At 37.7% G+C, this 25,097-nt stretch overlaps 3 protein-coding genes across 4 annotated transcripts in view; 1 reads left to right on the top strand and 2 right to left on the bottom strand.

Moving 5' to 3' along the window:
- The window catches only part of kcnh6a (potassium voltage-gated channel, subfamily H (eag-related), member 6a), a 32,284-nt gene extending 31,217 nt beyond the window's left edge, over nucleotides 1-1,067 (bottom strand). Inside the window, exon 1 of one of the 2 annotated variants that reach the window (XM_055193983.2) lies at nucleotides 538-1,067. In XM_055193983.2, coding sequence (XP_055049958.2) covers nucleotides 538-613 — 76 coding nt within the window. In that variant the 5' untranslated portion in view covers nucleotides 614-1,067. The remainder of the gene's footprint in view (nucleotides 1-537) is intronic. The other variant, XM_055193982.2, reaches the window with a different exon arrangement.
- Nucleotides 1,068-7,454: 6,387 nt separating this feature from the next.
- On the bottom strand, nucleotides 7,455-16,383 carry gfap (glial fibrillary acidic protein). The gene is made up of 9 exons (XM_055193986.2): nucleotides 15,795-16,383; nucleotides 11,841-11,901; nucleotides 11,652-11,747; nucleotides 9,450-9,611; nucleotides 9,212-9,337; nucleotides 8,899-9,119; nucleotides 8,780-8,823; nucleotides 8,174-8,259; nucleotides 7,455-7,983 (listed from the first exon to the last, which is right to left on the bottom strand). The coding sequence occupies exons 1-9, from the start codon at nucleotides 16,289-16,291 to the stop codon at nucleotides 7,942-7,944; spliced, it is 1,335 nt and encodes a 444-aa protein (XP_055049961.1). The 5' UTR covers nucleotides 16,292-16,383; the 3' UTR covers nucleotides 7,455-7,941.
- Nucleotides 16,384-18,164: 1,781 nt separating this feature from the next.
- On the top strand, nucleotides 18,165-19,276 carry LOC129436088 (uncharacterized). Its single transcript, XM_055193981.2, has 3 exons — nucleotides 18,165-18,343; nucleotides 18,612-18,707; nucleotides 19,046-19,276. The coding sequence occupies exons 1-3, from the start codon at nucleotides 18,292-18,294 to the stop codon at nucleotides 19,126-19,128; spliced, it is 231 nt and encodes a 76-aa protein (XP_055049956.1). The 5' UTR covers nucleotides 18,165-18,291; the 3' UTR covers nucleotides 19,129-19,276.
- Nucleotides 19,277-25,097: the final 5,821 nt, after the last annotated feature.

Genomic DNA, 25,097 nt, shown 5'->3' with positions numbered 1-25,097 from the left:
AAAGAACACTTCTTCATATCCTATTCTTAAAACCCAAGAAGTACATTGTCAGTTCAAAAAAAAGATCAAAATCTTCCCAGTCCCACCTGTAACATTTATATGAAAATGTAGAGAAAGACATTAAGTAACTTATGGTGAAACTGTATACGGATTTTCTGTGTTCATATCAGACAACATGAGAAAGCAGGTGCACAAAATAAAAAAACTATGGAAAAACAGGCAGATGGTTATATTAGCATAGTAATAAGTGCTATATTTATAAGTGAATATTTTCTACTGTGTATGGGCACAATGCTTTAAAATCAGACAGTTAGCTGAGCATATCTGACGGGTAACTGCCACGCAGTTTAACATGAGCACGTGTCTGACATGTACGCTTCCGATGACTTTATATAAATAACAATAACTTTCTCGCGCGTACCCTGACGCCCCAAAAATCGATTATTATTGAATAATCATGTACACTGTAAAACAAAGCGCACTATATACGCCACTAACAGACTACGAAAGTACTAAAACAAAAGGTTTTACACTTACTTTGTCCGTCAAATTTCCTGATGATGGTGTCCAGATAGGTGTTCTGGAGAGCGACGTGTCCACGGCGCACAGGCATTTTCGCACGTGGACGGAGCCGAGACACTTACTGTATGGAGCAGCTCGTGGTTTCTCTATTGGTCTTTCAATGACTGAGAAAGAAAGGTGAGGAGATGCTGGAGCTCCAACACATGGTGCACGGGAAACAGCATTAAACAACACAGACGAATGATGCGAATGAATCTGAATGAAAGTGAGGCGAATAATTTGCGCGTGTTCTTCTCACGACCATCAGAAACGCCGCAAGTCAGATAAAATGTCGCTGCGCACCCAAGGAGATGCTCACTTAAAAAATCGAAACATCTTAAAACAATTAAAAAAAAACCTTAAAAAGCAGTAAACTGACTCAAACAGGACGATATTTCACAGTGATGATGAAGCTCAGTGTGTTATAGATAACGGTGCCCGCGTTCACTGGGGAGCCGCTGGACGCAGCTGTCACTTTTGACGGAAGGCAGATGCGCGCTCGCCAATATCTCTCTCTCTCTCTCTCTCTCTCTCTCTCTCTCTCTCTCTCTCTCTCTCTCTCTCTCTCTGAAAGGTAGGTTATGTCCCAATGGGATCTAGTTTACAAGGGGAGCAAAACAGTGTTCCTCACTCAATTTACCCATATCATTTTAGATTAATAACATTTATGTCATTCACTACATTTAACGCATTCAGCAGCTTCGACTTAAATGACAGTCATGCAAAATGCATGCAATCTAAAGATCCTTTATGTGGTAACATCTAAATTTATCCCAATTATACTACAGATTCTTAAGTATTTACTATAGTAAATATAGTATATTATAGATATTACAATTTGTAAATGTATACTAAGTAATCTGTTGTCTTATTAAGTAGGCCTATGATTTGATCAACTTCAGTAAAAACTGTACACTCTTAAAAATAAAGGGGCTTAAAAGGTTCCATGGGCAAAGAAGAAGCATTTAGGTTCCTCCTCAAAGAACCATTAGTCAAAGGTTTTTAAGTTTTAATAATCTGAAGAACCTTTTGTGAAACAGAAAGATAAAACATACTGTTACACAGTTAGTAGGGCTTTCAGAAAGCACCTAAGTGTACTGTATATCTATGTCTTGTGTATAGGGCACCCTCATTATTTGAGTGGGTTTGATGAAAAGAGAGCTAAACAGAGACACCAGAGGTGAGAGAGTGTCTGTTTATCATTTCCTGTAATGCTTTGATACAATGGTAGATATGTTGTGAATCAGTATTTACTGTATATCAGTATTGCTTTATTTAAGTGGCTTCCATCAGTCAGCAGACACTCAAAATGAAATGTCTCCCTCAATCGACGTTTATATAAAATATAATACACTGTAAAACCTAAAAGTTAACACAACTATGACCATTTAAGTAAACCGGTTGCATTAGTTTTAAAACACATACATTTGAGTACTGTGAACTTAAATAAATTGAGTCATATGCAGTTATGCACTTATAATTAAGTTCACACTACTTACATATAAGTGCATAACTGCACATGACTCAAGTTCACAGTACTTAAATCTAGGTGCTCAAAACTTAAAGGGTTTGAGTTAAGTTAACTGTTAGGTTCCACAGTGTAGAAACACAGTAACAGCAGAGATAACAGTGAGAGTCCTTTTCTCATCTCATCTCTAGTAGTTTCAGTAACAGAATGGAAAATCCTCCATCTGTGTCCTGCCAGATGAGAACATCTCTACTGAAGTGTTTTATCTGGCCCACATACTTCCAGTTTCACAGGCCTGAACCTCTGCCCCAGACCTGATAACTCCAACCATATAAATATATACACACGTGTGAGTGTAATCTCAGAGAAAAAACACACATGTTGCATTAATAAATTTGGTGGATGCTTTTTAACCAAAGCAACATTTCACTCCATTTCTTAGGAATCAAACAAACGATGCCGGCATTGCTAGTGAATTGCTTTACCAACTGAGTTACTACCCCAAGCTTGTTTCTTTCTTTACAATATGACAGGCTACGTCTTGTAACACCTAAAAAATGTTCCATGTATGCTGACCAGCGCAGCTCTACCAAATAAGTCCTGTTAAAGTCTCTGTCTCTCAGTCTCACCTTTCACATAAGCTCATCTGAACCGTTTGATAAACGTTGGGAATGGCAGTTTTAACATACGTGTGAATCAGAGAGAGCTATAATCAAACATCTCCTCCTATTTAACCTGTCTGATCCCTCAGTGCCACCAGGCACCCGGTCCGGAGAATCCGCACGAAGCATGTCGCAATCTGCCAAGTCTGTCATTCAATATCAGACCTCTTTACAACCACCCTAATCCATCTCTCTCAACACATTTCTGTGTAACATCCAGTGGTGTCTGAAGGGTACTACAGAGATATTGGCACAGCGGTCTTCTGACACCTTCCTTTATTCCTCACAAATCTGGGAAATGAGTTCTTATCTTATTTTTTTTACAAACCTGAATCAAGAGTGTCATGTCTTTTAGAAGTGCTGCTGCTACCAATGAAGACAGTCATGCACTTATAATAAAACAGCTTAGGTTTGATATTTAGCTTTGAATTCTTTAGAAACAATTTTTGTTAACAAAGCAAAAAAAATTAGAAATTATCTATTGTGCATGCTTAAAATGAACCTGTGGTTATAGGCTACGGCCAGTGTTTTCCTATAAATCTGAGGTGGCATATTGATAAACTGCAGGGGCTTACTGAACTGGAGTTTCTCATGCCCATGTTACCCTCTGATCCAGAAATACGCCAAGCTGCCTAATGATTTATTATACAGTGTGTTTAACTTGGAAAGCACTTAAACATCTAGATGTTATTAGAGTATCTGTGACACGTTGTTATGTGTTAAGGATTCCCTTTAAGATGTCTGAGATGTTGTTTGCCTTTAAAACTTCTTTGTAATACATCAGCGTGGACAGCATGTAATTGTTTCTCTCAGTTGCCCTTGTAACAATAGTGGCGTTCCAAAACAGTTCATTCAAAATGCCCAAATCGTTTTCCTACACTCTAAAAATGGCTGGGTTATTTTTGAGCCATAATGGGCAAACACTGGACAGAACACATGCTGGGTTAAAAATGACCCAATGTTGGGTTGTTGTTATGCAACCATGGGGTATAATAACCCAGCAGTTGGGTTGAAATAACCCAGCATTAGGTCAATTTTTAACCCACGTGTTCTGTCCAAAATAACCCAGCCATTTGTAGAGTGTATAGGATTCTATTAAAGGTACAGTATGTATGATTTTTGCATTAAAGAGCTCCTGTGGTCCGATTCACGATTTTACATTTCCTTTGGTGTGTAAGTGTGTATTAGTATATGTTAATCGCATGCGATTTATCATGCAGTCCTTACTTTTAAGTTACATTATGGAGCCAGAGAAAAATGAAATTATGTATTGTAAACAGTTATGCAACGCTAACGTGATGCTAACATGTTGCTAACTAGATGCTTACGTGTTGTTTTGTAACATTAAAGTCTTTGGTAGCCACCGGTTTTGATAGAATATCTGTTGAAAATCAGACGTTGTTTGTTTTTTTAAGTTACAGCCTTGTTGGTGTATGTTTGTTTAATGAGTTAAACATGGTAAGGTTAAAAACTTTTTTAAAGGTTAAAAACGACCTGTTTTTAGAAGAGCTCCTGAAAAATTAGCTGTTAAAAATACATAGAGCTTGTTTTTGGCACTGCAAATATATATTCTTAAGGACATCATAACCTAAAATATAACCCTTAAAAGCCTTGTAATATGTGACCTTTAACTCCTGTTAGCATTGGATTGTGACCGAATCTTTCAAACATGGTAAGGCGTCACGTTTTTGGCTGACGTCAGAGGTATTCAGGCCAATCACAACTTACATATTAGCTGGCCAATCAGAGACACAGCGCTTTTCAAATCGATGAGTTTTGTACAAAATCAATGCGTTTCAGAAAGAAAGTAAAATCTGAAGCTACAAAAATTTACAGTATGTGGAAAATATCATATAGCAATTGATCTGCACATCACTGAATGTAAAAGTAACATATGTTCGACTTCATTAGGCACCGCAAGAACTGACGTCAAAGTACCACAAGAGCCAAAATTAGACTTCTCTGTATGATTTCTTAAATCACTCTTGCGGTACTTTGATGTCAATCGCTTGTCGGTTCTTGTGGCGCTGCATTAAGTCAAACAAGACTGTAGTATTTATACCGTCTAGCACACCAATATGTTGACGTACGCTATAACGTAACGGTTATAAAACTTTATTTATCATTCATGAACATGATTATTTTGTGAGTCCTGTTGAATTTATTTATATTCACAATGGAGGTGCCGGCAATTTCACAGGGCCATCAAGCTACACCTTTGTTATAGCGACCTCTAGCAGCGAAATTACACACTGTGAGTGCTAACATTGCTGTAAAATCATTATGTGCCATTAACCATGATGGTCCTCAATGACATGTAAATGTATACATTTTGATTTTTTTATTAACCAAGCTGGAACTTTTGAAATTAAGTTGTGAAAGTTAATTTGTATTCCTCAATAGTGCTTGACATAAAGCTATTACTGCACATTCTGTCGAAAGGTCATTTTGCACAAAATTATTTGACCGTTCAAAGTGTACTGTCACCTTGGCTTTACACATTTTAATCTCTTTGGCTTTATTGTAGAAAGAATAATTTAACTACAAGTACTCGGCGGTATTGCAAATATTACAAGTATATCCACTGAATAAGTTACTTCACAGATATTTGCACATTCCTAGTCATATTGGTTTCAAACTGACTGAATCTCTGCTCTCAAATAAATATCTTCAGTTATGCAAGTGTAGGTGAGGTATTTCACTTGTAGACCTGTGAATAGATTTTAGGGTGAGAATGTGCATTCCACCTACTTAACCTGGATGGATTATGATATTAATTTAGATCCTGGCATAACTGCTTAAATAGACCCCTTCACGGTTCACTTCACAGGCGGTTCCCACTGCGCATGTTGGGGTCAGAAAAGTCATTACAGCAGATTGAGTTGCGTAGTATTATTTGTTATAGTCAAAAATGCCTACTTGAAAATCGCACCAGGTCTGCTGTTAAGTTTTTCGGGATTCCTGCAGAATCTCAAAAACAAAAAATACAACATCTGCGGCTGCAAGCAATCAAACGTGGAGACTGGGACAATGAAAAGATTAAACTAGAAAGCCTAAATGGTATGAACAGTTTGACCCCATGCTGCGTGCGCACCCGATAGTCATTCAATGTTTACAAACCTTGAAGGGGTCTATAACATCAAGCCTAGTTCATGACTGCATGACAGTAAAAAACCTGACAAAACAAAAATGCATGCAATCCCCTTTAACTAAGCTTTAAATCAGTGACCCCATCACACACACCTGTCACTCAAGTCTTTTACCTCTTGACACATTGAGGTCTTCACGTAAATGCAGATTCATTGTCACTTCTCATTGGCTTGACTCATTGGACATTATTAGACAGCCATTCACCATGACACAATAAAAAAAGCATCCGCTGTTCTTATGTTAAACAGTCCACAGACAGACACTACAAACAATCATTTTTATTGTTATTAATATTAGCTGTCACACAAAGTGGCACAAAAGTAGTACACAACATATTATTACAATATCTCACAATAAGACAATTAAAATGCATTAGTAACACAATACGCAGAAAAGGATCAAATTAAACATAAATCATTTTCACATCTGTTTACATGAAGGGTAACAGTATGTTACTAGATGTAAAATGACTGTAAATGGTAAGGAGAATGGTAAGATTTGGTTAGAATTTACTTATCTATCATTTGTCAATCAACTCTCAAACAAGCTTCACCGCATTTCAAAGCATTTAAACCTGGGTCCAAAAAGCCAAAAGTTAAAGGACAAGTTCGGTATTTTACACTTAAAGCCCTGTTTTCAGAATGTTTATGGTGAAATAGAACGGTTTTGACTGAAATTTCGACATATGCGGCTGCCCCGAGAATTTTCGGGTGTTTGTGTTTCACCTCCCACCTCTACAATGGCTGTATAGGTGCACTGGAACAATCCTTTCTAAAATGCATTAAACTTTCGTTTACAAAGACGTGAAACTCACCGAGTGGTCAGGGGTGTTCACTGATATGCTCACACAAAAATTGCTGCAAAAGATGCTTTCCAACAGATGTTTTAGCATTCGATGTTAACTTGTGGACCTATTTTTCCAAACGCCTCACACCCGTACATTCTTCCGTAGAGAGCTTGAATAATAGACACTCCAGCCCAGGTGGTGGCGCTAATCTGAAAACAGGACTTTAAGTGTAAAATACCGAACTTGTCCTTTAACCACTGTGTGAAAACAATGTATATACACAGTGAGGTGGTGAGAAACTTCAGGTAAAATGTTCATATTGCACCACTGACCAAATCAACAATAACCTGTTTTTTTACCGTTTCCTTCTCCCTTACTTCTTCACTGCCATTTCCAATTCTTCTCTTCCTCATCTAAGACTACAATACATTTCAAAACCTGTTCTCTAAGTGCTCGCCCATCCTTTACTCTGTCCACTAACTACACTCTACATTCATCTGTCCAACCATGACTTTTAATGGCACAATCAAAGATAAACTAGTCTACTCTCATGTTAAGACCCAGAAAGATACAGATAAAGACAGAAAAGATAAAGCAAAGCAAACAGTATAGTTGCCCTAATTCAGTGCTTCTCAAATAGTGGGGCGGGACCCCCAGGGGGGGCTCGAAGCGACACCGGGGGGGGGGGGGGGGGGCGAGACCCTGGGGAAAAATACTTTTTCAGGAAGTGATTTTTTTGCACTGTCACTTAAAGACATTACACCCCAACACGCTGATAAGCCGCTTGAGTTTTTATTATTATTTATTGATTATATTTAATTTAATTTTTCAATATCAAACGGTCAAAAAATATTATACTTTAAACAAGGATTGATTTTTTTTTCAGGCAAATTGATGCATTTTAAGTCTTTTCTGTTACAGACAAAAACAATGTTAATAAAGTTATTCTTTGCTGTAAGTTGATCGATATTTATTTTCTTGTGTTTTCTTTAATGTGTTGTTTAATGTTCTTTAATGCAATTTAATGTAAGGATACAATGTTTTGCAGATGTGTCATTTTATAGATAAATTATACTATTTAGAGTCGCGGCAGAGAGTTGGGGGGGGCGCGAAATGTTTACTTCTTCCTAGGGGGGGCGTGACAGAAAATAATTGAGAAGCACTGCCCTAATTCAAAGTATTGTATTGTATGCTAAGCAGGAAACAAAACACTAGTAAGGGATAAACGGGAAAGGTTAAAAAAGGCTGATATTTGATCATGGTGAGTCTTGATCACAGCATCCAGAAGCAGCCAATCCAATGCCTGAGAATGATTATGGCAAATCCTTGCGCTCAGTAGTGGACTCTTTAATAATCTTTGAAAGAGAGATTTCGTTGGTTAGTTTTAGCCGAAACAAAATATCACAAATATGTCATTAAATTAAACGTCCTATAGATTGTTGGAAAAGAAAATACTGCTCTCTGCTGGTAATGTACCAGAGGTGCATTCATGGGCACACAATGTTGAAATCTAAGCATTGATGTCCTTTAATAAATTGCCTTTACCTCTCCATCACGAGTCTCAACAGTTCGCACAACTATGCTCCTCTTCACGTGTGCTTCTGGAGTCAGCTTAGTGTCCATGCTGGTCTCTAACAAAACAATGCAGAATTTTTTTAAATAAAGAGACATTACAGGGATAGTTCACTTTAAAATGAAAATTCTGTCATCATTGACTCACTCTCATGTTGTTTTAAACCTGTATGAATTTCTTTTTTTCTGAGGAACACAAAAGAAGATATTTTGAGAAATTATGGTAAACACACAGCAGATCGTGTCCATTGACTTCCATAGTAGGAAAAAAATACATTTTGGAAGTATTGTGATAAATGACAAATTTTTTTTTGATAAATGATGGTAAGCACACAGTTGACAGTACCCATTAAATTAATTCAATCATATTTTTTTATTCCTACTATGGAAGTCAATGGTCACTATCTGCTTTGTGTTTACCATCATTTCTCAAAATATCTTCTTTTGTGTTCATCAAAGAAATTCATACAGGTTTAAAACAACATGCGAGATGAGTAAATGATGACAGTATTTTCAATTAAAAGGTGAACTATCCCTTTAAAGTTATATAAATAACAACTTAAGTAAAGAATCAGTTACCTCTAAACTGTAAATTGGTGAAGTTCTGCACCGGGACAGTTATTCTACAAGAACATGGATTTATTAGTATTATTATTTGTGTGGATCACTTTATTTGATTATCAATTCGATCTCCCCACCTGCTCTCCTCCCCTTCAAGCAGCTTCCTATAGGTGGCGATCTCTATGTCCAGGGCCAGTTTTACATTCAGTAGGTCCTGGTACTCCTGCAGGTGTCTGGCCATCTCCTCTTTCAGCATATGAATCTCATCTTCCAGACGGGCGACAGTATCCTGGTAACCAGCCGTTTCTATGGCAAATCGCTCCTCCATCTCTCGCAGCTGGCGCTCCAGAGACTCATTCTTATATATTGTGAGAATTATTGATCAACTTGGGACAGATTATCACTTATGTTCTCAACAAGTTTGATATAGGAGTGAAGTGTAATACTCACAGTCCCGCGGAGAGACTCCAGGTCACAGGTCAGGCTCTGAACCTGTCGACGATACTCATTGGCCTCTTGCTTGGCTTGTCTTAGAGCCTCTGCATTTCGACTGGCCGCATCGGTCAGATCAGCAAACTGGGAGGGGAAAATGCAGTATTAGCACATGTTAGTTTGCTTTTACATTTTAAACAAAACATAAATAACTTCCTTATTTTAAATTTACTAGAGAGAAACGTGTTTATACAACCTTTGATCGATACCACTCCTCTGTCTCCTGCATATTAGAGGTGGCCATGGCTTCAAACTGAGCTCTGATATCCTTCAGTGCTGCAGTTAAGTCTGGTTTAGATACATCCAAATCCACGTGAACCTGTTGGGCCATCAGCTGCTCCTGCAGTTCTCTGATCTCCTATACACAGAAACAAAACCATGCAGAGGAATGAAAGAAAGTTTCAAGGTGAATATAATGGGGATGTGTATGATTAATTGTTTGTTTGTCTGTGAGCAGCTTTGGCTTTGTTCATGCGGCAAAGAAATCTGATTTGTTTTAAATATACTGAAATCTGACCTTTCAGGCTTAAAGGTGCAGTGTGTAAATTTTAGTGGCATCTAGTGGTGAAGTTGCGAATGACAACCAACGGCTCAGTCCACTGCCCAACCCTCGCTTTTGAAATGCATGAAGCTACGGTAGCCACCACCGGACAAACATTTCATCGTCGGAGACAACTTAGTAAAAAGGTTTGTCTGTTAAGGGCTTCTGTAGAAACATGGCGGCACAAAATGGCGACTTCCATGTAAGGGGACCCTCTTTGTATGTAGATAAAAACGTCTCATTCTAAGGTTATAAAAACATAAAAACATCATTTTAAAAGGTCTTTATACACCCCTGATCATATAGTTTTGTATATTATTTTGCATTTCTTTCAAGAGATCCTTCTAAAAATTACACATTGCACCTTCAAAGGGGACATATCACGAAAAGTTGTCTTTTTCCATGTTTAAGTGCTATAATTGGGTAACCAGTGCTTTTTTCAACCTAGAAAAATATCAACCCAGTAACTTAGTTTCTCTGCAAGTATGTGAAAAAATAAGTAATTGCAATTTGGCTCCCCTTGTGATGTCAGAAGGGGATAATACCGCCCCTTAATCTGCACTATCCATCCATTTAGTGTAGAGATCAGCTCATTTGCATGTAAAAGGACACACCCAAAATGACACATTTTTGCTCACACCTACAAAGTAAAATTTTAACATGCTAAGATAAATTATCTATATGATATTTTGAGGTAGAACTTCACATGTACTCTGGGGACACCCAGATTTAAGATTTGACATCTTAAAAAAGTCTTGTGAAATGTCCCCTTTAAAACTACTTTTGTGAGATTAGTGACAATATCATAGACTGGCTGTTTCTCAATTCCAAGAATGCAAAGACCGGATTTGCGTTCTCGTGGAGATCGGTCTTGCCAGGCGACCTCGGAAGAATGAACTCAGAAGGTTGTGAGAACACAGAACGCACTTGTGAGAATTGAGATGTGTGCGATCTTCCTGTTGGTCACCTGACCTCCGTCCTTGTTTAACCGCAATGACTTCTGGGGTGTAACGCTATTTCAGCGCGCAAGTCTGCACTCGATTCATCCTCGATATCAAGAACACATCCGGGTATTTTCATGCGTCCTCTGTACTTGCATTCTTGAGAATTGGAATTGAACTTCGATGGTGATGATGACGTAGAGCGAGAACACGAGGATGCAAGATCGCAGAAGAACGCATATTGAGAAACAGCCACTGTAAAAAAAGATGGACGTTGTGTCCGTGACGTCACCCATTGGTTTCTGAAGATCGTTTTTGAAGCTTAAAGTAGGCGTGGCCTGCCGTCGCCATCTTGGCCGCATGTCACCGTGCATCACTCGCGGATATCCGAAAATGGGTAAAGAGGCGGGACGTGGGTAAAGCTGATGTGTCTGGTTGCCGAAACCACACCCGCCTAGCTCGATTCTAGTGACCACAGTGGCTGTTCACCCCTCACTCAAGAGGCCACGCCCTTAATTATGCAGAACTTTAAAGCTTAATATAATTTAAACGGATGAGTTACAAAAAAATTCACCCCCTTGACATTTGTCATGAAGGACAAACTTAGCTCTACAGACCAAAACACGTTTTGTACCATGCTGTAAACATATTTTTTACTACAGTAAAGTTGGCCATTTTTAACATGGAGGTCTATGGGAATTGACTCTCTTTTGGAGTCTGCCTCTAGCGGCCAGTGGATGAAATGCTGTTTAATTGCAGTACTGGCTTCATAAGAGAGATCGGATGGTTGCCCCTCGGACAATACACAAAAAGGTCAGATTTGGCTGCCTGTCTGAACAACGCTGTAGAAAAATATAAGTGACTGATGTACTGAACAGATGGAGGTAGTGAGGAACGAGTGAGAGAGCCAACAAACCTCCTCATGGACCTTCTTCAGAAAATTGATCTCATCCTGCAAAGCTTCAATCTTCCTCTCCAACTGGATGCGGTTCAGAGCTGCTTCATCCACATCCTAAAATCAAGAGTCACATGACAGATTCATGACAGCAGTATACAAACTTATTTATGATTCACATGAATGAGATGGAAATGGAGGGTTACTTACTTGTCTGAAGGTGTTGAGGTTATTTTCTATGTCTTGCCGCAGGGCAGTTTCATCGTGCAGTCTGAAAGAATGATATGAAAGCTAATAATTCTTAAAGGGATAGTTCATCCAAAAATTAAAATTCTGTCATCATGTACTCAGGTTGTTACAAAACTGTATACATTTCTGTTTTCCTGAACTCAAAGGATGAACTGTATTCAAGCAGAAAACAGGAGCACCATTGACTTCTATAGTAGGAAAGGAAAAGTCAATGGTGCTTAAAAACATACAAACATTGCTTAAAGTATCGTTCTTTGCATTCAGCAGAACAAATAAATGTTCAACTTTTCAGAAAACAGAATTTTCCTTTTGTGGTGATTTATCCCTTTAAGTCAGCTTTTTCTAACTGAAAAGGACTTGCATTCAAAACTAAAAGTATGGGGTGAAGCAATTTAGTAGCATAACTGAAACAGCGATTGAAAACCCACATTGGTTGACCTCTGATTTGAATATAGGTTAGGATGTGTCAGTGGTGGTAAATGGTGATGACGAATGGACATAACAAAAACATTTAATAAGTGTTCTGATGTCATAAAGTTCATCAGCCTTTATATTGCATAATGATAAAATGCTCACAATGAGGTTAATATATGGTTAGAGGTATTTGGTTAGAGGTAATCTATCAAAGTGTGGTGAGACCTGCGATGGGGGGCTGGACCTATAGTTCAATGGTTTACTCATGCTTCATTTGCCACACACAAGCGCACATACACACAACCTGCAGATACCGTGTTTCCCACGGGGTGGAGTAAACGTACACACTTGTATATGAGATGCAGGAATTCCAGAATGAACAGATACACCTGACAGAGGCCTTACAATATAAATCAACATAAACAATAAACAACTTCTATTAAAAGTAGGCCAAAAAGCTCAAAAGAATTTAACATCCACAAGACTCTTTGCACTTTGTGTGGCCGCTGGACAATAAATTATTTTGAATTTTTTCACCCAGGTTTCGTGTACGGATCTCTTAAATTTTTTGATATCTGCTATAATTAAAACACAAGTTCAAATGGCATATAACCTAATTTGTTAAGTGTAGTCAAGTTAAAATGACTTGCACAGACAATTTTATTAAACTTATACATTTAAGGCACCTGAAAGTTTTTACAGTGTTTAAGTAAATCACAAAGAAGCTCTTTAATTTTCTATCTGCAGTGCAAAAGTAATTTTGAAACTCATCTGGGTGTGTTCTTCTATTCTTATACTTACATATAGCATAACAAAATACTGTCTTAATTCAAAATCAGTTTTATTTCCTGACCTTTTTTTAAATGACATCAAGCCAGCATGAATACCAGTGGTATTTTGTTAAAGCTTTGTTGCGTTTACAAATTTTGACTTATTTGTGTTTTAGATACTACAGTGTTTTATCTGCATATATGTTATGTATGTATGATCAATTTGCATCTTGTCAAAATCTAACACAAGCTGTAAAGAGATCTTTACTAGTGACATCCTCTGTAAACTAGGCTGATAGCTTAAATTCATTCAGTTACTTTCTATTAAATGTTTTCATTTGCATTAAGGTTCTCAAACCAAATTAGGTCGCTATATTTCTTGGTATAGGAAACATCATGACTGCTGCAGGTTTCAAAAGATTAAAAATATGCAGGTTTGGAATTTGGTTATAAATGTGGCTCATCTCTCCCTTACTGGCTAACAACAGGGCAACTGCATGGGGTGTATGGGGCTTTTGTGGAAGCTGTCCTGATGTATTGTGCCCCTCCCTGCCCCCATACCATTCTGTGTGTCAAGCTTTAGTTTTGAAAAGAGAGGCAGTGTGGGATAGAATAAGAAAGAAAGCGAGGGAAAAGGAGAAATGAGAAACCATGAATCACTTTCAAGCTATAAATTTAGCACATTTTACAACGGTACCATTGCAGTGTAAGCTTTAGACGCTGAGATGCTTAAAAGTTTCATTACAGCTGTTCTTTCCTTAAAGACACTTAAAATATATGTTGTTTCTTTGACGGGGCTTTTAACTTTTTTGTGACCTTGTTCTTTTGTTGCTCTTAGCATTCCTCTGCATTTAACATCGAATACACGTCACACTGTGTGACCCAAAAAATCTTAAAGTAATTACCCCACCCACATGTGGTTTTTAATTATTATTTTTCTAGAGCATGCAGGTTGATAGAAAGATGAAGAGCTAGAAAGGAGGACCTTTTGGTGCTATAAAAAATCTCCAAGAACTGGGGTTCAGGTGTACGTGCTTTGTGCATGCTAGCCGTTTTCTAAGTAAACTATTTTACTTCTACATTGTAAAAAAAGTTAAGACAACTTGTTTTTGCAAGTCAATTCAACCTACTATTTTAAGTTTTGACATAACTTATAAAAACAAATTGTTGAAATTATTGAATTATTGAAATTGTTTAACTTAATTTGTTAAGTTAAAGTAAAATAAAAAATATTTGTTGATTTTACATCTTTTTTTTCAGTTTAGTGTCCTACACCAATGCTACGTTGAAAGGTAATTAACTCATTACTACACCCTATTTCACAGAAATCTCTGAGGTTAAATGGCCGTAGGCTTGATTTAATTTGCAACAGGTAATGGGTGTAGAAATAACTCAACCTATTAATTTACATGGGGGTGGCCATGAAAGTGATGTATAGTCTTTCTCCACCAAAGCCAGGCACACCTACAATACTATGTTTCTTTTTGTTGAACTTTTAACAAAAAGAGACATTCCTGGCTCACGTGTTATCTTAGTTAAGATGATAAATGGCCAAAAAAGCTATTTTTAACTATAATTATTTTCAGTATTTAGTGTGACCTCCCTTGGCACTAAGCACATCTTTTTAGAGACTAAAGTACTGAAGTCATTAGATTAAAATAAGAAATAAGGGTTTCATTTTATATGCACGTTCCTGCTATTGCTCAAGTGTAAGGAGAGGTCACACTAAATATTTGACACTTTAGCTTATAATTATATTCTGAATTTTCTGTCTGTATTCTAACAAAGAGTCTGAGAAATAATGATATATAGTTGCTAGAAAAAAATCTAATAGTGGCATGGTGGCCTAAGACTTTTATAGAGTACTGTTAGTGCACTAAAGGTTCCCCCTTAAAATGGTCCTAGTACATCATGTAGGCTACCTTTGAGTTGCCAATATGTGCCTTTGAGGTACTAATATCACCCTTTAGGTACACAGGTGTATTTTTTTAAAGGGTACCAGCCCAGTGACAGTTTTTGTACCCAGTGGCGGTCAGTGACTTCTTTTTTTGAGAGCGCTTGATGCAAAGTTCGTCACAACATGTATGTAGCCTGTCATGTGTGTGGTTCGTCATTTCAAAATATGTGTTCGGCACGTTAAGTGAACCTATGTGCATCACGTGTCTTGTCAAAATAAGTGCCTGCTGCAGATGCGTCTAAAGGGTTTATGATAAAAGAAACGCTCGCATTTACCAGATACTCGCATAATCACATGCATAATCAGAGTTTAGTGTTAAGTGAGTGTATTGCGTTTATTTTGTGAACGTGAGCGTCTCTTTTATCATAAACGGTTTTGATGCGTGTGCAGCAGGCACCCATTTTGACAAAACACGTGATCCCCATGGCTCACATGACGCAACAAACAAATATTGTGAAAACACGAGCAACACACATGACACTCCGAACACTTATTTTGAATTTGCGCCCCTCGGAAGAGCAGTCACCAGCCAACACTGTTTGTACCTTTATTTATGTAAGTGTGCAGTTGTATACATCTACAGTTGTCATTTAGTGCCAACATTATTGCTGCTTGGAAAAGAACATCTGGGGTCAAGAGGATGAAAACCTTTACAATAAGCAGATAATCATGCAAACCAATTGGACGCACTAAATTAAGTCATTTTTTTCCGTGGTTCACACAATTTTTCTATACTTACAATAGATAAAAATGAATCTGTGCATGTGTTCTTACCTCTGTTTAACAGAGGCCAAGTCAGATGCCAAGTTGTCTCTTTCTATCTCCATTCTGGCTTTACCAGCATTGAGGCTGTCCACCTGCCTACGAAGCTCCCTCAGCTCTTCCTGGTAGATGTCGCCCAGGCGGCTCGGCTCTTTTCCCCTCAGCTGGTTCAGCTCGGCCACCAGCATCTTGTTCTGCTGTTCCAGGAAGCGGACTTTCTCGATGTAGCTGGCGAAGCGGTCGTTCAGCCCCATCATCTCCACCTTCTCATTGGTGCGCGTTTCTCGGTACTGGGCCTTCAGCAGGGAGTCCGCTGGAAAGTCCAGGCGCTCTCCGCCAAGGGACAGGCGAGAGGTGGAGAGGGTCATGGGGCTGGAGGTGTGGTGCCGTGGGCTGCCGTGGAGAGACAAGCGGCTCGAGCTGAGACGGCTGGTGGCCCCCACGGACGGGGAGCCTCCTAGAGTCCCGAAACGTTTTCGGTAGGATGAGTAAGCACGTTGGGTGTCCATGGCTGTAAGAAATGGGGAAATGGGATCGAGGGTGAGTGGAAATCAGCCTTTTATAGGAAAGGTGGGGGAAAGGGAGAGAGAATGGCACAGGGAGAAAGGATAAGAGAAAGGGTCCAATGGGGAGGGCAAAGGCCAGTGTGTGCTTGTGTGTGTGTGTGTGTGTGTGTGTGTGTGCATGTGTGCGTGCGTGTGTGTGAGCCTGAAATTGTTTGTGCTTGTCCACACAGTCTCCTGACTGCCTCTTTTCATTCTATTCTGTCTGTGTCACTGGTGTGATGTGCAGTGTGTGTGTTCAGGGGGGCGCACTCAAAAAAATCCTATTCATTACACTGCTGAGAGAGAGAGAGAAAGAGGGAGAGAGAGAGAGAGAGAGAGAGAGAGAGAGAGAGAGAGAGAGAGAGAGAAAGAGAGTCATACTTTAACTCTGATATTTACCCATTAGTTTAATTCTGTCTCGACTCTCGACTCACTTTAAAGTGTGTTTTGTGCCTCTTGTGAGTTAATTTAGAGTTCCTCTCGGCCTTTATCTGAATTCCTGCCAATCCGAAGGGAAATTTAATGATGTCATGGTACACTGGATTGATTACATAATTGCATATTTTATTATAAAAATAGTTTAGTCTAGTGTTTCTTGCTGATTTGGGAACATGACACAATGACATTTCAGCGCATGTGATTCATGCTTACCAGAAAAATGTAATAACTTATTTTTTTATGGAAATAGTTTACTCCCCCTGACCCACGATTATCTTTCTTCTGTCAAACAGTAACTTTTATAGAACTCTATAACACTGGAAAGTAGATTCAGAGCCAGCCAAAAATACAAATACACCAAGTGCATGAGCTCTCCAGAGGTCTCCACTGATAACCAGAAGTCTGTAGGTTTGTTGTGATGGACAGTCATGTTTAGTGAGGGTGCCGGGGATCTCACTGTAAGCCCATACAGGTTGATTGAACTTAAAACATTTATGGAAACTCGTTGCCCTAAAACAGTTAATTTTGCCTGGTTGAAATAACAATGAATTTTAATGTACTTAATGTTTTAATTTCTTCCAATATTCCCGCACTCTTAACCTGGATTAGTTGACATTACTAGAAATTTGTGAGGAAACCCGTTGTTTAGTTTTTATCACTTTATATTACTTTTTAATGTTATAAATGGTATTATAACACAAAATTAATCACTGACTTTAAGTCAATCATTGAATAAACGTGATTCTCCACAGAAACACACAAAAATTGTGTTTTTGACATACATACTGTGGAGAGAAATACACTAAAATGTTCTGAACAGGGTTCATGTATGGAAACACTGATCACCTGAATGGTGACTTCACAAAATTATAATTTACAACAAAACAACATCAATAATATAAGAGCTTGACTCTATATGACATTTTATTAACAAATATTTGAGTAGAGAAAGTTCTTATCAGTTTTTTTTTCTGTGAAAAAGCAGAAAACAATCTAAATATTCAAGCACAAAGGATTATGGGTATTCCTCAAAACATGAACTAATAATTTTAAGTTCATTTTACTTGAATGTTTTAGTTTAATGGATTTTGTAGCTTAAAAGTTAAATCAACTAAAATTTATAAGCTTTGGCTTCAAAACAGAAAATATTAAGTGATGTTTACTTGATTGTTTAAGTAAAGACAATTTCTGTGTGTGTGTAATGGTTGTTTGGCTGATTATCTAGTAATGTGGGCCAATAGTTCTTTAACACATTGAGGAATGAGTCTTTTTGCTGTCAATCATGCTTAAACACAGAAATAAAAAGAAACTAAAAAGAAAATCTTCCAGGAAGTTTTTTTTTTCTTTAAGTTTTTCTGACCTGTATTACAGCATGCTCTTCATGCCTTACCATAAGCTCAACAGGTTGTACAGGTTCATTATTAGCCATGTATATATGAAAAGACACACCTGCAGTTTACCAGAAACGGCTGATATTCAAACCTGAGACTTGTTGCTTTACAAAAGAGCTTGTTTAAGCTGAAATCATGAAGGCTATTGTCTGTGCTCTTGTTGTGATGCTTGTGTGCAGTGTAACTGGTGAGTGATTTTATTGCAGAATAACTGATTTAATTCATAGAAAAGTATAAACATGAGAACAGAGATCCGTTTAGGAGGATTTTTTTGAGAAGGGCAGAAAGATATGGAAAGCAAGAAAGACCAGAAATGTTGCTTATATTCATTTGTCTATTATACTGAAATTGCTAATAAACATCAATCTTTTTCTTAGTTACTAACAGGTTTTGTTTAACTTATTTTGTATGCGTACTCATGTATTTGGCATTCATTTGTGGTGGTGTTTCTGCAGTACATTCACTTAAATGCTTCACCTGTCAGGATGATGACTGCAAGGTTGAAACCGAGTGCCCCTCATCTGCCAACTACTGCAAGACTGTGTCCAGCGGTAAGTGCCGAAATATTTCCATCCACCGTCTCTGTAAAATATCTGAGACTATACAGAAACAGAGCTAGATCATAGTGGCTATTGTGTTTTGATTATGGAAAAATCACACAAAAAGACATAAATATTAATCAATATGACATGTCAACTGGAGCAAAATTGAATACACAAGGCACCTTGTTTATTGTAATAGATTCTATACTACAGTATGTGCATTATGGAAATGTATGGGATTATATATATATATATATATATATATATATATATATATATATATATATAATTATAAAGGAAAAAACAATACAGTTCAGCCATTGTTTATAATATATTTCTCTTTGCAGCGACTTACTTGTCCCGTACATGTGAGGAGTTTTGTACACCGGAGGTCAATGTCTACTGCTGCACTGAAGACTTCTGTGGTTGAACATGTCTACACACAGCCTTATTATACATAAAAATGAGACATGTATAATAACTAATGAAATTGTAACGAATTAAATACAGTGTAATCCCTTACTGATCAGTAAATCAGCATACGCACTTTAAACATTTAATAAAATCATCATTCATTATTTCTGATTGGTTGTATTTCTTTATACGCTTTAGAGAAGTGGTTAGGCAAGACATTGGATAAAATCATCTGGTTTGTTGGCTACTGGAGTTCACCGTGCGACTAGAATACAAATGACCATTTAATTGTACAGACTTGCACCTTTTTTTTCACTGAAATAGTGGTTCCACTGTAAGCCCGGTTGTTATTTATGTTATGTAAGTTTAGTGTCAGGACTAACATGGTGAAGCCATCATTACAATCTCCTAGTAAATGTCTAAAGAGGTGAGTGTGGTTGCTGAGCCGCGGTAACTGGGGGAATGTCTGTCCTAGACGAAGCATTCAGGAGGCGTAAAGTTCAAAGAGGGAAGTCTATGGCTGTATGAGGAGTGTTTATATGTCTTTGCTTACGCTCAGCTAGTTGTTTTTTCTTCAGATCTTCCTCATTGTTAGTGTTACTCAGTCGGTCTTTTCATTGGTCCACACACTCCTACTCTCTCACTTTGAGAGGAGTCAAACAGCTGATTCATGTCTCTGGTGTAATGGAGCAAGAGAGAACGGCAGAATCTTAATGCTTTCTACAGACTGATCATTTGCCAAGACAAAGTCACAACCAGACTGCTCTCATCTGGCAGACTACATTTGAGTGGTGTTGTTTTGTGTGTGTGCGCATGTGTACACAGTATCGCAGATGTGAGGAATGCAAATTAGGTCTGTGGGGATCTCGGGTGTACAATAAAAAATATTCTGGACATCGGTTGCACATGATTAAATTAAAATGAAATTAACATTAATTAAAAATAATTTCATTTAAGAAAACTAGATTCAATCACGTTTAACTGGTGTACACAATTAGAAATTATGTAGATCCAACAATTATTTTAAAAATCATTTTAAGAAAACTTAATTCAATCATGCGCACCTGACATTTAACATTTTTGAGAACAGGACTGTGACATTTCCCTTATTTAAATTTCACAAGACTTTTTTAAAGGGACACTTCACTTTTTTTAAAATATGCTAATTTTCCAACTCCCCTAGAGTTAAACATTAGATTTTTACCGTTTTGGTATCCATTCAGCTGATCTCAGAGTCTGGCGCTAGCACTTTTAGCATAGCTTAGCATAATCCATTGAATCTGATTAGACCATTAGCATCATGCTAAAAAATAACCAAAGAGTTTGGATATTTTTCCTATTTAAAACTTGTCTCTTAAAACTAAGACCAATAGAAAATGAAAAGTTGTGATTTTCTAGGCAGATATGGCTAGGAACTATACTCTCATTCTGGCGTAATAATCAAGGACTTTGCTGCTGTAACATGGCTGCAGGAGGCGCAATAATATTTATTATTAATATTATTATATAATAGTCCCCTTAGTAACTTTCAATGGCAGGGGACTATTTTCGGGCAGTGCATAATATTACTATGCCTGCTGAAGCCATGTTAAAGCAGCATAGTCCTTGATTGTTGCGCAGGAATGAGAGTGTAGTTCCTAGCCATATCGGCCTAGAAAGTCACAACTTTAAATTTTCCGTCAGTTAGTACACGATGTAACTACAGAAGAGTCAAGTTTTAGGTGGGAAAAGTGTCCAGACTCTTTGGTTATTTTTTGTGGCATGGTGCTGGTGGTCTGATCAGATTCGGTGGATTGTGCTGAGCTGTGCTGAAGGTGCTGGCGCCAGACCTGGAGATCGGCTGAATGGATTCCAAAATGGTAAAATTAAAAAAGTGGATGTAAAATAAACTTTGGTGTCCCCAGAGTAAATATGTGAAATTCTAGCTCAAAATACCATATAAATAATTTATTATAGCATGTTTAAATTGCCACTTTGTAGGTGTGAGCAAAACTGTGCCGTTGTGGTTGTGTCCTTTAAAATGCAAATGAGCTGATCGCTGCACTAAATGGCAGTGCCGTGGTTGGATAGTGCACATAAAGGGGCAGTATTATCCCCTTCTGACATCACAAATTTAAATTACCTATTTTTTCACATGCTTGCAGAGAATGGTTTACCAAAACTAAGTTACTGGGTTGATCTTTTTCACATTTTCTAAGTTGATAGAAGCACTGGGGACCCATTTATAGCACTTAAACACGAAAAAAGTCAGATTTTCATGATATGTCCCCCTAATTCCGTCTTATTCTCCATACCTTTATCTAAACATCCTTTAAACAAGATTTATTTAAAAAGCAAAAACATTAGTTTTTGAGAAGTTTAAGCTTAAAAATGTTGCTAATGGGTATGAAAAAAATATTGTCCTTTTGAAAAAACATTACAGCTTTTATATTGTTAGAAATCTTCAAGCAAGACAAAATCTTGTATAATTTTGCTTCTTAAATAAATACATCTTGTTATGATGATGTTGAGATATATTGGAAAGTTTGAAGTCTATCTATTCTGTTTTGTGTTGTTCACTTTATGAGCAGTGTGAAAACAGTGTATGAGGAAGCAAATAAAGCTGCCATGAACATTCTGCAAGAGTAATGAATCGGTCCTTTTTTAAAAAGACAAGTTTCTCAGCTTACAGATGAATTGAAGGCAGCATTCCTGCCTGCTTACGACTTGTCTAACAACATATCAAGTAATAACTCACTCCACCAAAAATAAAATAAAATGCTCTTGATTGGGGACAAAATGTTACGAACTAACTTATTTATTCATGCATTTAGCTGACTATTCAATCCAAAATTATGTAATGTACAAACGTATGTACTCTATACACTTTTATCAATTAATTTGTTTCATGGGAACCCATTTTAAGCACTACAAGGTGAGCTACACGAAGTGCGAAAATATATTAAGATAGTTAGTGAAAAAAACAAAAAACAAAGAATGGTAATAATGATTATAAAAATAAACATAAATAAATAAGGCAAGAACATCACTAAATTCTTTATATAGCCCTCATTCCTTCCTTAACATAATGTTTTTCTCTGCATCAATGTGCACTATTTTATTGCTGAGAGCTGGAGCGGGGGAGGAAAAGACATTAATTCACTTGCTCTTTTCCTTGATGGCACAATGGTGTGTATTCACAGAGAAAAGCAGTTAATATTGTGACTGGTTTAGACTGACTCCAAATAGACAGAGACAGATGCTGAGAAACACTATAAGCCAGAATCATGAATAAACACACATTTGTTTCCCCCTTTACGAGATTCTAACATACATGCCTGCATACGGTTATAAAAAGTACACAACTAGACTTCTGTAAAGTTTTTGAGCATATTATTTTATTTGAAAATAATAGATACACTGGACTTTGCACTGCAAGTCTCACGTCAAGATACATAACCATAACCATATACTGTTTATCTAACCTATTGGTTCTTTTGCTTATCCCAGGGTTGCGAATTATACCGACTGACATTTGGTACAATACTGATTTGTAGCTGCCTAAAAAATACTAGCAGCTATATTTTTGATCATTTGTGTTGTGTTTCAAAGAGGCCAAAATACTTTCAAAACAACAAGAACTGGTCCTGTGTTCAGCGTTGGTGGCCCCATATGATGGACACCTGTCACTTGCACCCTGAGCTAAACAAAGTCGTCAAACTGATTGGAAATTTACCTCTTAGCATCTTACCACCCTTTACATAAGCAATACCTCGTAATATCTTTTAAAAGAAAGCTTAGTGCCTTATACACATCATCATATTTCATGACAATCCACACATTCTGGGCAATTCTGACATACATCAGTAATAGCATCATACTTCTTATTCTCAATCTAAATCTTTCTTTTACACTTCTCAGTCTATATCTCTCAATAACACTTTTTTAGTTCTTCCCTATTCTGAAACTTTGAACAACACAAAAAGCCATACGTCTGTGCAAGTCAACGGCAGTTATTGTTAATATCTGCACCAAATGGGCACCATAAAAGCCTCTAATTCTTTGGTGAATAAACAAAATAATAAACACTGAACACTGAGTTGCACAGATCATGGCACTGCATACATTGCCAGAGCTCGTTTTCCAGCCAGAAATAAGCACATGTAAAAATCCATGTTGTAGTCTCTGCAAAACCAGCTGCTTTTTCATTTTGTTTCTAACTAAGCCATGACTCATCTTTTGCTCCTAAAGCATAATTTGATTTCAAATGGTCTGGAGTCACTATATAAAAATAGATTTATACATACATATATATATATTTGTATATAAAAATGGCTGAACATAGGGATATAAATAAGTGAAAAGTCTTCACATTCTGTGTAACAAAAAAAAAATCGATAAATTCAACATTCATTTAACAAAAGTGCATTTGATCCAAATGAGTCTAATATACTGCCATACGTTTAAGGCACAACACTTAATATCGAAGTTTCCTTTGGCTGAGTTTGAGAGAAAACTAATGTACACCTAAACGTGCTCTCGATAAAATAACCAGTTCACTAACAAAATACACCAGTGGTCACCAACCCTGTCCCTGTAGATCCACCTGCCTCTATGTTTAGGTAGCCGTAAAAGCTCGATTAGCAGGTTCAGGTGTGTTTGATTGGGGTTGGAAGTTGATCTCCATTAACATGGTTGGTGACCACTGCCCTACACGACTCCCGATTTAACATTTCATCACCATGGGAATCTCTTTGAGAGAATATTATTAGTGAGAATAGCTGCATGATAAGCACTTTACTGCTGCCCTCTACAGGAGAGGAGGCACATTAATGTACAAAACTCTTCTTAACACTATAACCTCTTTATCAATAAGAGTTATCTGCATTTTGTAACAGACTAAAACCTTTTCAGAGAAGGGACAAATCGAGGTACACAATTTTATGAAAAACAATCCTAGCTTGACCTCGAGCAATCCTAGCTTTTATCGACATGAAGTCGATAAAAGCCTGAGGCATTTACAAATTTAAGTGCAACAGATACACTGACTTCCATAGGACCTTCAATGCAGACTTATTAAATTTCCTATAACATTAAACCATGGAGATTGGGACAGAGGGACAAAAGGATAATAGCTGTGATTTCTGTATAAAAGGGGAAATTTGAGGATTTTAATCTGGGCTGTTTAAAGGTGGGGTGCATGATTTTTGAAAAACACTTGGAAAAGCGAGTCGGGCCGACTAACAAAACACACTTGTAGCCAATCAGCAGTAAGGGGCGTGTCTACTAACAGACAGAGACAGAGCGCAACGCGTCATAACCTGAAAACCAATCCATCCGTCTCCATTGACCCTGCACCGCGAGAGGCCGCCTCCCCGTCATCTCCGGCTTACAACAAAAACAGAACAATACCCATAAAAGCTGCTGTGTGACAAGGTGTACAGCCAACAAGCCAAAAAAACAGAAATACGTTTTTATAAGCTGTCGAGCCTAAAATGTGAGCGTTTAAAAACACAAAAGTGGAAAACGGGCAACTTTTCATAGTACTCCCATTAGTAGAACTGCACCCACTAGAGGTAAACGTAGTTGGCGATCCACTTTTTTCTCCTAAAAGGCTGGGTTTTACAGCTCGAAAAAAACTTATTTCTGGGTTACTTGGCTTGCTAGCTGTACACCCTGCAACACAGCAGCTCCCAGGCACCATTCTGCCTTTGTTACAAGCCAGAAATGACAAGGAGGCAACCCCTCGCAACACAAAGTCAATGGAGACGGCCGGACCGTGTTCCCCCCGGTGGGTGTGGCCCTCAAATTAGCATAACTGCGCTCTGTCTCTATCGTTGCATATGTGTGGGGCGGGTCTATCAAATTAAGCTCCAGATTCTATTAGGGTAGGGGCGTGTTTGTTTAGGTGATTTCAAATGTCAACATTGGCTTTCAGAGATCATGCACCCCACCTTTAAGACCTATTCACTTTTGGTCCTGGAGAATCACTACCTTGTTCCAGCC

Source organism: Misgurnus anguillicaudatus, chromosome 19, assembly GCF_027580225.2.
Source record: "Misgurnus anguillicaudatus chromosome 19, ASM2758022v2, whole genome shotgun sequence".
NCBI lineage: Eukaryota > Metazoa > Chordata > Actinopteri > Cypriniformes > Cobitidae > Misgurnus > Misgurnus anguillicaudatus.
This window is presented reverse-complemented; position numbering and strand designations above follow the sequence as displayed.

Excerpts from the sequence above, each read along its gene's own strand:
- gfap (XM_055193986.2), bottom strand. The coding sequence starts at position 16,291 with ATGGACACCCAACGTGCTTACTCATCCTACCGAAAACGTTTCGGGACT. Across the intron at positions 9,120-9,211 it reads TGGAGTCTCTCCGCGGGACT|AATGAGTCTCTGGAGCGCCA; the intron begins GTGAGTATTACA and ends ACAATATATAAG. Across the intron at positions 8,824-8,898 it reads CTTGAAGGGGAGGAGAGCAG|AATAACTGTCCCGGTGCAGA; the intron begins GTGGGGAGATCG and ends ATGTTCTTGTAG.
- LOC129436088 (XM_055193981.2), top strand. The coding sequence starts at position 18,292 with ATGAAGGCTATTGTCTGTGCTCTTGTTGTGATGCTTGTGTGCAGTGTA. Across the intron at positions 18,344-18,611 it reads GCTTGTGTGCAGTGTAACTG|TACATTCACTTAAATGCTTC; the intron begins GTGAGTGATTTT and ends GTGTTTCTGCAG. Across the intron at positions 18,708-19,045 it reads CTGCAAGACTGTGTCCAGCG|CGACTTACTTGTCCCGTACA; the intron begins GTAAGTGCCGAA and ends TTCTCTTTGCAG.